Raw genomic sequence first — 14,323 nt, forward strand, 5'->3', positions numbered from 1 at the left:
AGAACAGTGTAAATCAGCATGAGCTGAGAAGTTTTAAGAAACATTTCTGTCTTTGAGTTACCTTAGTTACTCAAGGCCTCAGCCGAATGCTCCAGATGTGGTTTCATAACTGACTGAAACAAATCAAAGACGCTGGTGTCTAGGGAGTGGATGATCCCATCTTTCTGCTCCCCCTCCCCTGTTTGTCAGTGCTTTCAGTCTTGTGGCCATGCAGTGATTTGCATCTACAAAGCCACCTGGAAATTAGTAACTACTTTATACAGGGTTCATTTTCAGTCAGACTGCAAAGGAGCAACAAGTAATGCCAAAGAAAGGGAACTGATGTAAGTGTGCAGTCAAAAGCAGGGCCATCCTTTCAGCAGCAGCAGAAATGTTACATCTACTTACACTGTGAAACAGCACCTGTAGATTATTTCTATTACACGTCTCTAGAAGTAACAACCTTGTCATAAATCCTCTGCCTCTGTGAGAGCAGCTAGTGCAACTCTTCCAGACAAGCCTTCCAGACAAGGTTCTTCTGATGGGCAACAAAAATTAAGTTGGTTTTGAAAATTATCTTATATGATTGTAATGCAGATGAATAAAAAATTTCTCATTTCCTACCTTTGTTAATGTGTATTTCCATACTGCCCTTTGATTAATATTGTGACATTGAACGATCTATTTTGTCATTGTTATTTTTATGTAAATCTGGGTCTTCTTAGTGAAAATCTGAGTCAAGGCATCATAAATGTATCTTAAAATGTTTTTAGTTATCTGCAGACCTTACAGTCAACATGCTGATAATCATTTTTGTTCTTAAGATGTCTCCAGAGATAAATGACTCATTTTATGTGATAGAAATAACCTTCCTAAAGGATGTTGGGAGGATGCAATAAAGATCCCACCAGATGTTAAAATATCTGAAAAATTCACTAATTTTTTCACAAAGCCAGACATATGGACTTTTCATGCAGAACTGTGTATTAGTAGGGAAGACAGATTTTCCTTAAATAAGAGAACAATTTTGATCTCGCTGCACTTCTAAATAGCCACAAACGCCCAGCAGCAGCCCAAACCCACTTATTTTGATCTACTGGATGGCTGCCTGTGTCTTATTTTCCTTTTCATGGACATTTGGGTGGACTGGACAAATGCACCATAATAAAAGAACAGGAGATGAGGGTCCAGACCTCAGGTGATGTGCTTCCCCACAACAGTGAAGGGCATATCAAAACAGTGCAACTTCTACCAGTCAGAGGGGGAAGAGTTATGATCTTCTTAAATCACACATGAGATAAAATCAAGTATCACTGTACTGATTTGTACTGATTTCATTAGGACACTCTTTAACTCTTAGCTTAACCAGTGGCAGGTGGTTGCTTAATTTCCATAGGTCTCCTCTGATGTCTGATGGTAACTGGGAGCCTTAAGTAGATTGCTGAATCAGGTCCATTTAAGGATCCTCAATGGATCTCAGGTTAAAGCTGCACTGCAACAGACTTACAAGAGGTGGCCATAAAAAAAGAGGAAAAAATGACAACAGACAAGGCAAAGCAAAAAAAAAAAATTGTCTGGGCTCTCATCAATCATATTGCCTCAGACAACCACTTACATTTCCATTATTTACTAATGGAGAGCATTTACTGGAAAACTACAATGCAACAGTGGGCAAGAAACAGAGAAGTACTCATTCCTCTTTGGAAGAGAGTTTTTTGTCATTTTTGGGTTTGTTGCTGTAACTAACTTACTTATTTGTTTTTACAGAGTAAGCCCTGTTAGTGAAAATTATTTCATGCTCCCTTGCTACTATACCAACAAAATGAAATCCAAGTTCTTGCATGATGTGACATGTAAACCATTTGTGCTGAAGTGACTGCCAGAAATGGATGGAAAGTTTTTATCCTGAAGAAATACTCAAATAAAATACTTAGCATAATCTAAAATTATTTACTGAAAGTAACTGCAGAATATTTTGTGTCCTATCATTTCAGAAAATTTATTTAGTTGGGTCTAGTACTCAACAACTTACAGTATCAGCAGAAAAAGTGATGTATTTTCCCTTCTGTGTTGGGTAAATCTGAAAACAAGTGTTTTGTTTTTTTAAAAAAGGAAGACATAAACCAATTTTGTGGCATTTCATGGGGGTAAAAAACCCTTCAGTGTGCTGACATCTAAGGTAAAGCATGCATGTTTTCAAAGAAAGTATTATAAGTGTGTTACAAACACTAACATTTAACCAATTTCACTCGAGATCCTGATACAGTCCAGGTTTTAAGAGCTGGATAGCCTCAGCTCCACTTAGATGCTCTGATCACAACTGCATGCACTTATCTCACTTAACATTCCTGTATGCCATGATTCAGCTTCATTTCCTTCCTTTGATGCAGTCAAAAGTCAGCAGAAATAGATAAATGGATTATTCCTTTTTGACAACACAACTTCAGATTTTCCAGACACCCAATTGCTCCTTTGCTCAGAGAAAGTTAGAACGGAGTGCCCATTTCTCGGCACCAGGAAAAATGTGACAGTTCATTAGCTTTTGCTATCCAACTCTAAAATTACAGTCACATCAATCTACCTCCTCTGTCCTATGGAGCTTCTCTGTTATCACAAGCTTATTCAAAATCTCCCCAAGGGCCAAGACCAACACTTGGAAAAGAGTCTATCTTTGCACAAAACCAAAAGCATGCCCTGCCCTCCACCAGCTCAGACACCCCCACCCAACCTCATTCTTCCTAGTGCTGTTATTTCAGCTTCGTATCAGGTCTCAGTCTGAACACAGCCGGGAGCAGGGATCTCCACCCTGCCCCCCCAGCCTGTGTAACCTTAGTTTCAATCTTTTATTCATTCATTCATTCATTCATTCATTCATTCATTCACTGACAGAAATATCAAGAGGTTTCTTTAAATGACAGCAATATGCCTGGACTACCAGTCTGCCAGAAGGATTCTTCAGCATTGTGTAAATAAGCAGCTGTTAGAGAGAGACTGCTTTGAAGTTACCATTTGCTGCACCCACAGCACTTGGGCTGGATCAGTTTTTACTGGGCTACTTTCATGGCATGCTCTTTTTGTCCCATCTGAAGAGCTTCTTTGTGAGCAATGAATGAGGATGCATCTTGGGAATGGTCTGATACTTCAAAAGATGATTCTTGTAGTTTATCTTGCAGTAAGCTTTTCCTCTGAAGGAAACGCTGCAGAGCCCTTGTATTGATCACAATGATAGTCTTTTATCACTGGGCTGTCTGCACTATCACTATCCAAAGCAAATCTTTGCAAGCTGTAACTTTTATTAATTGATATATGTATATTCTGTCTTTTATAATGCAATACTTTTTTTCTGCAAATGCTTCAAAACAAGCTGGTCTTGCTGAAGTCTTGCTGAAAGTTTACTCCCTGCCTGGTGAATAACTGCAATTTAGACTATTTTTGGGATAGTAAAGTCAAGAATGTCTTTATGTTTAAAAACCAGAAGTTCAGGGGCTTGGAGCTGTTTTGTTTAGCTGTGTTTCCTCTACTATGTTTCAATGGAGGTAAACACAAAGCAGCATCTGCACACCTAAGCAGCTAGCCAAAGGTGGAAGTTAAAATCAGAAAAGGAAAATGGACAGCTAAAACACATTTATTATAAGTTTCTAACCTGCAACCACTTTGTAGGAGCAGGGAAAACTGACATTTAAAACCATACCACATTTATCACATTCTAAGTAACACACCCTTATAGTTTCCTACATACTCAGACACAAGTTTATTTCAAAGATGCTGAAAACTGATTTAAAATAGTTATTAACTTTTAACTTAACTTTGAAACTATTAATTTTTTAACTTAAGAAGACCAATGTCATGGCTGGTTTTGTCTTTTTTTACTTACATCAATGCCCATATACTTGATTTATCCCTGATCACAGAATAATTAAACTGTTTTAATACTCCTTAGCTTAGCTGTAATGACACTTGGATGCTAATCTGAACACAGTACAAACATGCATGTGGATAATCCCTCAGGCCAAACATCTCTTGTTCACAGTAGCACCAAGAGTAGCAGCTCATGGCTTTTAACACGTGATTTCTAGGAAAGTATGAGATATTTGAGCAAATGTACATAATTTACAAAGTAAACCTGGCAGTGATCTCTTTTGCTGTGGTAGATTTGTGGGTGTTTTAAACTTCCTTCCTAAGAAGGCTACATGGTCATGTAAAAACTCCTGCTCAGGTCTGTATGTATTTTTTCCTCATTTAATGCAGAACTTTTCAAAAATGTCCTTCTGAAAACCTTGTAGCATTTTGTAATTTTAGCATAAATGATTTTATGCATCAACACAAATACTCATTGAAGCTGCTACTGATGGTAGCTGGGAAACAAAATAAGAGCAATTCAGGAAAAACTTTCTCTCCTTTTCTTCTGCTTTGAGTTACACGACTAATCTTCCCAGCATCCAGATTCTTTCACCTTTGGACTAGACAACATTCTACAGGCAAGGAAAAAAAACTAGTCCTAAAACACAGGTTTACACAATGTTTTATGTGACAAGGATACTTCCCTATGTTTAGCAAGATGATGTAATTTTCTGTTGCTGCCTGCCTTCGTTCACCCAGAAGCCAGATGGCCATAGTTACATCACATGACAATGGGAAGACCCTTGCACAAAGCAACAATGAGAATGAATTGCTTCTCATCAACATGAGCCAGGTAATTTTTACAGTATGGTGTAAAATGCAAAGTGGATCCTTTCAGTTTCTTTTTCAGCAGTTCTGTCTTTTCTGTCTTTATTGTGAGAGTTACTGTCATGGCAGTAGGGATACTCAGAACAGAAAAAGGAAACAAAAAAATCATAAGCAGGAAACAAACCCTAAAGATACCCAACATGCACAAAGCATGGCAGCTCCTCAATATGCTCCAGAGATGCTGTGCCAAGCTACAGCAGCTGATTCTGGGGGCAGGGCCAGCAAGCGTGGAAATGGGGTCAAAAAGCAAGGAGCTGGCAGGATTTCTCCAGCATTAATGGAGGAGAGAGCTAACTCTGCAAGTGAGCTCATGTCTGAGCCAAGGACAATCAAGAGAGCTGGTGGGAGAGGGGCAACAGTGGCAGGAAACCTGGTTATATACTGGGGGTCCTCTTTAACAGCTGGCTTGGGAAACAGCTGTGATTTTGGCTCCCAGGTCCACTTCAGCTTCCTCCTGCACAACCCTATTTGGAATCATTCAGTAACATATGGAAGGAAGCACTGAATGCATATTCACAGAGGTGGAAAATCAGAGCATGATGGTGTGGCATTTTCAGAAGTATCTGTGGGGCTTTTTCAGGCAAAATACCTGGAATTCAGCAAGAGCTTTATCTTAAAATGGATACTTCAGAAACTTTACCCATACCTCTCTGGCTTAATTTACACAGGAAGACAGTATCACTACAGAAGCTTAACAGATGGGAGTTTCAGAAAACTAACACAGACTTATCCCTCTCTAATCAGTCACAATGGAATGAGAGCCAGAAGTCAGTAACTGATTACTTGATTACAATGTAATCACCACAAGTTCAATCCTGGCTGGGAAGCCATTGTTTTCAGAGACACAAGTAACTTCAGTTGTAGACATGGTTCACACTGCTATGCTAACAGAAAAATAAAAGCCTTCAGAAACTTACCACTGAGGTAAGAGCCATCTGAAAACTGTAGATTCTTGCAAGGCCAAAGTCAGCTAGCTTTATCTGCCCGTTGCTGGTTACAAGGATATTTTGGGGTTTCAGATCCCGATGCACCACACGATGCGAATGCAGAAAATCCAGTCCTCGAAACAGCTGAAGCATCATATCCTATATATAAAGAAGAAATCAATATGCAGTTATCAAGACAAGGTGGCAGGCAAATAAGTAAATCCCCTGTCATAATCTGAAAAACTAATTTAATAAACATTGACTTAAATAGGAGCACAGGAGATAAAACCAACTATTAATATAAAATGGACAGGATGTTGCTAGAACGAATGGAACTGAACCAATGTCCTTATCAAGTTAATGTTTGGCTTCTAGCTGAATTATCTGAGGTTGATTAACAGTAGTATAAAGATTAATCAATATACTTTAAAAAATAGCAAAAGCATGTTTCTAAATCCCTGGGCAACTTCAAAAGAAGTAAAAAAAATACATCACAGTTTTTTGCTCTTTGTATTCTCACCAGCTTATGCTCTGCCATTCCGTGGTGAAGTGAATTTTTATCATACATTTTAACAGGCACAATGACCTGTTTCGAACAGAAAAACTGTTTGAATGGCAAATTTAATTTTATTTAATGTTATAGAGGGAAAAGATTCACTTGGCAAAACCTGTTATATAGAATTTACTGAATAGGACAGAAATTACCTTTAGATGAAAGTTTAGCATTAAACCAGTGTAATAATCATAAATTCTGATTCTTCTTTCTGTTTTGTTATGGTGATACCATCTTCCATGACATTTCCACAGCTGAAGAAACTATTTTATCTGTACTCATGTTTTGACAATCTTAGTAATGTGAAAAGAATGAACCAGCAGACTCAAAACAAAATACTAGAAATCCCCTGCATTCCAAATAAGAAGGATACTGTCAACTTGAAAATTATATTTGCAGAACAGGCAGTTACAAGAAGATGCTGCAATAAGAAAGAAAAAAAAACAGGACAAAGAAGTTTATTTTCTGCATGCAACTGACTTGAGCTCATGAAACTGCAGTTCTGTGTATGCTGGTGACATTTGCCTTTTCCATAAACCATGCAGCAGAGTGTCCTCAATCCTGTTGTTAGCAACCAAAAAGATCTTGGAGAAGGGCATGGCATGAAAAAGAAAAGAGAGGAAGGAAAACTTGAGGTTGGTTGCTTTTGTTCTTCTCTATGGACTCGGGCATGTTGCAAGTAAATATTCAAAGCAGACCACTGGAAGGAATTATATCTGAACATGGGTGTAAAAATAGCACAAAACATTCAGCTTGATAATACTAGTAAAGTTGGATGCATTTTTAAGGTAGGCTTTAGAGATATTCCTAAGTAATTTAATACAAAATTATTCCTTTTTTGTAATGTTTCCTGACCATTTATATAGAAAATATTACATAATATATAGATATTAGGTCTGGAAGTTCTCACTTGACCTCTGATAAAACAAGGCCATTTCTGTATACAGGCAGCTCATAAAGCAATCAGCTTTTATGTGAAGACCCCAGTTACGGAGATTTTACCATGAAATTATGGATGGTGTGACAGTAATAAATTATTATCACCTCTGAAGGAAGGTGGTGAACTGAGAACTCCATTTCCTGCTAGCTGATGCCTTTTATTTCCTTTGCTTCCACAGAAAAAAATTTGGGAACTGATAATTTTGACAACTTGTATAATACAGTTTGGACTTTACAAGAAATACACAAACTATATTGAATCCTCCTGTATTTATACAGGGTTTTTTTTCAGTCCAGAAATTTGTAAGAACTTGGGCTACAGCTCTGCAGGTTTCAGTTATCAGCAGAATTAATGTATGAAATATCTGGTCACTCTGTGCCTTTTTTTTACCAAATCCCAAAAGTCTTTGGATCAGTCTTGCAGACATGATGAACATGCCAACAACATTTAGGCATATGGTTATTTTAAATATGAACTTAGTTGTTTCACTGAATTTGGGCCAATTTTTTTCTTTTTTATTCCATGTTGACATAGTATCAAATAAGAAAATTATTTAAAGAACTGAAGTATTAGTCAGTAGACCCTGGCAAGTCCCTTTCTGGTGACATTTATGTATCCTATTCATTTGTCAACTCTGTAAACTCATTCAGGCAGTTACCAAACATATCCAAAATATTTTTTCCAACAACTGATGCTGGTTTTGTTTCAACTTTCTTCCTCAAGCTTAGCATAACACAATTCTGCTCTGGTCATTTCAACATTCAAGCAATGCTTTCAGGTTCTAAATTCAGAGTCTTCCTCCAGCCACAGGTAAAAAAAGAAAATATTTAAAAATGGAAAACTGGTATATCTTTCTCTCTACCCATCAGAATCAAAAGATGAGTATCATTTACAGAAGTTTTCTTCACACACAAAAAATAAAACATGCTGCAGAAAAGTGAACTGGGAAAGCGTAAATTTAAAAGGTGTTAGAAAGAAGAAGAGCAGCTGGAGGGAAAAAATTGCCATATCTCCTCTTCCAGGAAATTCAGGGTTAGTCCATGTAACCTGTTTTCCAGTATTCAGGTTGGACTGTTGATTACACTTATTACTTTCTATGATCAGTATTAACAAATTTCAGTTCAAAATTATCTGGAAGAACAACTCAAAGTTTTGTGTCTGTAAAGAAGGGCACTTGATGAAAAAAGACTGTTTGCTATTTGTGATTCCCTGTTTTTAAATCCTCAGCAAGTTAGAGCAGAAGCCAAAATCATAACATAGGCTTATTATTATGAATTTTAAATAAAGAATAACAAATGCAGCAGCTTAAAATTTTGTGATGCCTGCAAGCCTAGTCAAAAACCATCAGGCCTTGATTTTGGAAAATTATTTTGTTCACTTGGTCAGCCACTTGCAAGAAACATAAGGCAGGATCTGGGATCTGTGCTTTCTTTGACACTGTAACTAATATCAGAAGATACTAACCTTTGCTAGCAAATTGGATAAAGGCTGTAAACATGCACAAGCCAGATCACTGCCTAATTAAATCAGGATAATTTCACTCATCTAACGGAAATGCATCCATTTTTATTAGTGACGAATACCCAGTATTATCTCAATTACCAAGTTCTAGAAATAACTGCAGGAGAGTCTTCATGTGCCTCAAGGATTGGTTTTTTCCATGTCTGTTTTAAACTGAGAAATTTTCTGTGGTAGATAGGCATACCACACTTTGGAATTACAGGGACAATCATATTTCAAATCTAATTGAAAAATAATCAATTCTGTGCAACAAACAAAAACCTTTGTGTCTTAAGAGATCGAAGGAACAAACTCTAATGAGTCATGATCAAACCTCTACTGATGTTTATCAGTGCTCTTTGGATATTGTATGTTTGCAAACAAAGACACAGAATGTGCCTATTGTTTCAGATCAGAGATTTCTGCCATCACAAAACCTATGATAGTTAGCTGTTGCTCAAACTGAAGATACAGGCACACGTTATCCCACTGCAATTATTTTCAGACAATCCCAGGTTTACTTCTTTTTTTCTTTTTCAGGCTGCATTTTCAATGCCATCTATGTGCAAATATAAAATATTCACCTGTAACTCAACTGAAAACTGAAAACTATTTTGGGGTGCAATGAACAAGTACAACTTCTTTAGAGGGAAATATGTAGCTTCAATTTTGTAAAAGTCTCATAATGCAAACAGGAATGAAATTTGTTATGGAAATGCTGCATCTCTGCTTGTTCCGTCATATAAGGTATTGACGATGATTGCTCAGTCTGACATTTACTGAATTTATCAGCTCTGAATGCCGGGATCAAATTCTGATGAACTTTCCAAGCTACACCCTATTATGTCAGAAGTCTCAATAATACTCAGAAAAATATCCTGCATATTCTTCATCTGTCATCAGTGAGGATGGGGCAGGGATTGGGGCTAGGCTGAGCAGCTGCTTCTGCTGCCTCTGCCAAAGGCAATATTCATGGCTTGTACTTCCCAACTCAGGCAGCAGGAACAGAAAGCTCTGATTTCTTATACATTTTTGTCTCCACCTTGTCCTACCCCTCTTGACTCTAGGCTTCACTGACCCCTCTCAACCCTCCTCCAGCATCTGATCCATAAATCCCTTCCAAGCCACTGGCTTTCAAATACCACTCTGATCCTTTAAGAGTCACCCAATATTTTGACTCCCAAGAGCAAACTTACTGCTTGTTTAAGACCTGCCAGATTCTCTGGAGGACTGCCTACCTAACTCAAAAGAGGATGGCATGGCTGTCAACCAAAACATTCAAGTATCTACTCAAAGACAAAAGGAACTATGGAGCGGGTTTCGGCGTCCGTGCCTAGGACCAGCAGGCAGGAGTGCAGGCCCAGCCAGGGGACACCAGGGCCTGGGCCCTGCCAGACACGCTCAGCTCCAGCCGGCTCCAGCAGACCCACCGCAGGGCAAGGCCGGGCCTGCCAGCCAGGACGGTGGGGCCTCCATGAAGGAAGGTTATTCAAGGGCAGAAAAGCTGCAGGGAAAGAGGAGAAGAGAACAAAGGGAGTGAGAAACTGCCCAGGAAACACCAAGGTGAGAGAGGAGGAAGATAAGTGAGAGAAGAAAGAGAAAGCAGTCCATGGTGGAGCAGTCATCCACACGGCAGATACCCCTGAGGGAACTGCAGTCTGGGGAGGTGACCTAGGGTTCAGCAGGGACAAAGAGTGAAGAGGAAGGAGCAGGAGAAAGGAGCTGCTCCTGTGCTGCTTGGGCTGGGGAGATTCAGAAGTGATGTACAGTCTGGAAAAAGGCATGAGGAGGTGTTATTTGAATAACTGTTCTTTTTTTGCCCACCACTTGAACTAGCAAGTATCTACCTTGACTGGCGTTAGACTAAGTTGATTTTCCCCAGGATAAATCTATTTTGCCCATGATGGTACTTGGTAAGCAATCCTTCTCTCTTATCCCAGCCTATGAGTTTTCTTGCTCCTTGTTGCTCTCTACTTTCTATAGCTGAGGTGGAAGAAGTCAGTGAGTGCTTGGATAGGAGCCTGACTGCTGGAGTAGGCTAACCCACCACCATAGTAAAGTATGGATGCTAGGTTTTGTCTTGGTAAAGGGGAACAAAATGAGATGCAACCTGAAGGAAAACACCAATAGTAACATATCTTCAGAGAACACAGGCACCCTGAGGTAACATATACTCATGACTGGCTTCTCATTCTGTGAAGCTCATGCTTTTCCTCCGCTGGCTACAATGTGAAGAAAGAAAAACCTCTCAGCAGGTTGCCCTTTGTTAGAGTGACAGGAGTTCCTAATACCAAAGAGAGTAATTCAGTGGAAGCCCACAAATATAAGTTGTGTCATCAAATAAAAACAACAGAGTACAGAGCCTTGCAAACTACAATAGACCCTAAATTTGTACTAACACACAGGTTTATACATTTTTGGGGTTTTTTTTAACCTGCCTATTTTCCTCTTTCTGCTCTATTTCTATGCTAATTTTTTGTAAAACACAACAATCCTTTGGCATCTCCAAACGTTTCTCCTGCTCTTCTGTGGAGTATATCATGCACCTTCACAAGTTGCATCCTTCACCCAAAGTTTCTGTCTATCTGAAACTCGTTTTTCTTTTTGCTGAGCAGAATGGAATGTCCCTATTTTACATGGCAGGTGTTGGAATACTCATCCTGAGCATTTCCTGTAGGAGTGTTTGCGTAAAAGGCAACCACAAGTGTAAACAAAGGGGATGAGTTTTAGACAGCAATGTGTGATGAATCAGTCAAGGTAGTTTCATTAAAAGGCTCACTGCATCTCACTGGAATAGGAACTTCTCAGAGCAGGAGGGGAGAAGATGAAGCTTCTTTCATATCCTTTTCAGTTATATAGAATCCCCAATCACTAAATTGCTTCCAATTTAAAGGGTGATTTTACACATGCTGGAATGAAAGTTTAAAGAGCTGTCTCTGAAGCCTATTTTTGAAGCAGAATAATTACAGCCCTTCTATGGTGATACTTTGTTACAAACAGTCAACATTAATTAATGCCAAAAAAACAATGGCATTCCTGAGGAATTACACAGTACAGATACATGAATAGCAAAGGACATGATTAATGTTGTTACACTGAATCCCAAAGGCATTAGCAATAACGTAGTGATTCCCTGTTAAATGCAGTGATTCTCTTTCTTAATTTTTGTCCTCACACTGGGCTGGGAACCCATCACATCAACCTATCTAGAATGCCATGACTGTGATGGTGGGGGCAGATGCAATTTGCCACTGTCTGTGGAGCTGCAGGATACTCTTCTCCATGCAGCTGGCTCAATGCAGCGGCTGGGGCACAGCAAGAGGCAAACAGATCCCTGCCCTCGTGCCCTGTTTCTTTTCTCAGAAGAAAGCTATTCTGATCAGTCTCCCTGCAGGGCATTCAGAAAAGAGATGAGGAGGCTGTCTTTGCCTTCTCCTAGCCACATCCTAGCTTCTCAGGAATCAGCCATGATCCAACCAAATATATATGGGATATTCATCTTCCTTACATCAGGTAACTATTTGTCTCAGAGTAATCCTATTGCTTTCCATAAAAGTATTCACAGGGTAAGGGTCATTCCTCAGAAGAGAAGACTGCTGTGATAATTCTGTCAATTAACTAGGAAGTACCAAGAGAATGTGAACTTCACAGCATGTTCAATTTAAATATGTTTATTGTGTTGATAAGAGAACAATAAATCCAAATGACCTATTCACTTAGCCCTATCAATCAACCTCACTATACAAGATAACACATTCATTTTCTGTTCATAGAGTAAAATACTGTGCAGAGAAAGATACTCTCAATTTATTTAGTGTATTATTGATGTCTGATAAGCACATGCAAGGAATTGGTCTAATAAGTGGTTGTGTTTTCTGTGCTGATATCCTAAAGGTAGATAATTTCTTGAAAAATAATTAAGTTACATATATTTTTAAACACGAAGTAAAATACTTGTGACATTATCTTTGAATTGTAAAACTATTTTAATCATATGAAAGGTACTTTAATGCATTTGAGAGCAGATTAAAAGATATGTTAAAATATATTCTGATTATCAGCCTCTAATCTATTTTAAACTGCTTTTCTAAGAAAGCAAGCACAGCTCATGAAGGGATTTTGGATTTTGCAATTGTTAGGATGAAGAACCCTACAGATATGCACACTCACTAAAGTATGCATGTATGTATACACACATTATAATGTTTTGAATAATCCCATTGTAGACAATGCTATCTATAGCAGTCCCCTGCAATAAACACTGAAATGAATATAGTTGTGTTGTTTGTTTTTGTGTTTTGTTGGTCTTCTGTGTTTGGTTTTTTTAATGAATTATTTGTGTAGCAATTCAAAACATAAAATACCTGAAGGAATGGAATCTATAGAACTACTGTTCTGAAGACTGCTTTAGTTGCTATTGGAAGTAGCATGGTAACCAAGATTAGAAAGTCCTAAATAAATTACTTTGAAATACAATAATTGATCAACTAGTTCAGAGCCAGCCTAGTAAAAATAGCAAATGTCACTATTATGCATAGACCTGCCTATATATTATGACCATTATATGTCAGTCCCAATCAAAAGTACTGCAACTGTGCACAAGGTTCAGGAAAAATGCAACATTTTAACTGAATTACAAAGGTTCACAGTAGTATTTGAAAAGGTTTGAGGCTCACTGACACTATTACATTGCTGTAAGCTTATGACTGAATTCCATGAACGTATATCATTGATTTTAGTATACCGTTTTCCCTTGTGCACCTATAGACAGACTGAACTCAATCCACAGCCACCACAGCAGGCTTAACATGTTCTAGTCCCTTTGCTTAAACCTGCCAACTGTTCCTTCTGAGGTAGAAAAGAACTGCCACAAGAGAACCCAACCAAACACATTTTGGAGTGCTCCAAACACTCCTCAAAAAACAGAGCTCAGCAGCAGCAAAGGCATCATAAGTATGACTGGACTACGACAATTGATGCACCTGACTGTGCTGAAGGAACTGCTCTGAGTAACCTTCTGTTTACCCTCCTTAATTTAAGCACCTGGATTCATATTTTATAGGCTGGTAAAAGTTTCAATCCAAGCAGATGTCTGTTTTACCAGAACCTTAATGCTGATAGATTCCCCCGCTGATCCCAGTAGCTGCAAACCAAAGACCAATTTCAGTATAGAACATGTCTACTTAACATCTCTGGGGGACATATGTACATACACATGCTTGGGCACATATGTGGATGCATTTTATTTAAGTTGGTGTAAGTTCTTGCACATCAATTTCTAACTTTATAGTTCAACACCTGTCAAGTCAGTTTGCAATCTAGATCTTTCAAGTTTTACTCTTCCATCTGCCATTTTTCATATTTGATGAGAAGAACACGCATGATTGAAAAGAAACCTACATAATTATTGTTCTGCTTATGTTCATTCAGTGTACCAAAAATTCCTGTCAAAGTGGAATTACCAGACATGCAAATGAAATACAGCATTTCTCATGTGGCTACTGATATTTGTCAGATAAAATACATGAGAATTGAACAGAGGGAAACTTTGTTTTAATATTCTGACAGAAATTGGCACTGTTAGCAAGACTCATCCCGCATGGGAAAATTTTACAGCAGGTAAATGTAACTTTGTGATTAACAGTCTTTTTCAGTGCTCAAACCCTTCAACTCTTTGTGCCCTGCAGAAAAAACACA

At 38.4% G+C, this 14,323-nt stretch overlaps 1 protein-coding gene across 4 annotated transcripts in view; it reads right to left on the bottom strand.

Moving 5' to 3' along the window:
- Positions 1-14,323, bottom strand: part of CDK6 (cyclin dependent kinase 6) — a 166,933-nt gene that overhangs the window by 104,310 nt on the left and 48,300 nt on the right. For all 4 annotated transcript variants that reach the window (XM_050970296.1, XM_030228581.2, XM_030228619.2 and 1 more), the window contains exon 4: positions 5,625-5,792. In XM_050970296.1, the coding sequence (XP_050826253.1) occupies positions 5,625-5,792 (168 nt within the window). The remainder of the gene's footprint in view (positions 1-5,624; positions 5,793-14,323) is intronic.

The sequence above is a fragment of the Serinus canaria genome, chromosome 2, assembly GCF_022539315.1.
Source record: "Serinus canaria isolate serCan28SL12 chromosome 2, serCan2020, whole genome shotgun sequence".
Taxonomy (NCBI): domain Eukaryota; kingdom Metazoa; phylum Chordata; class Aves; order Passeriformes; family Fringillidae; genus Serinus; species Serinus canaria.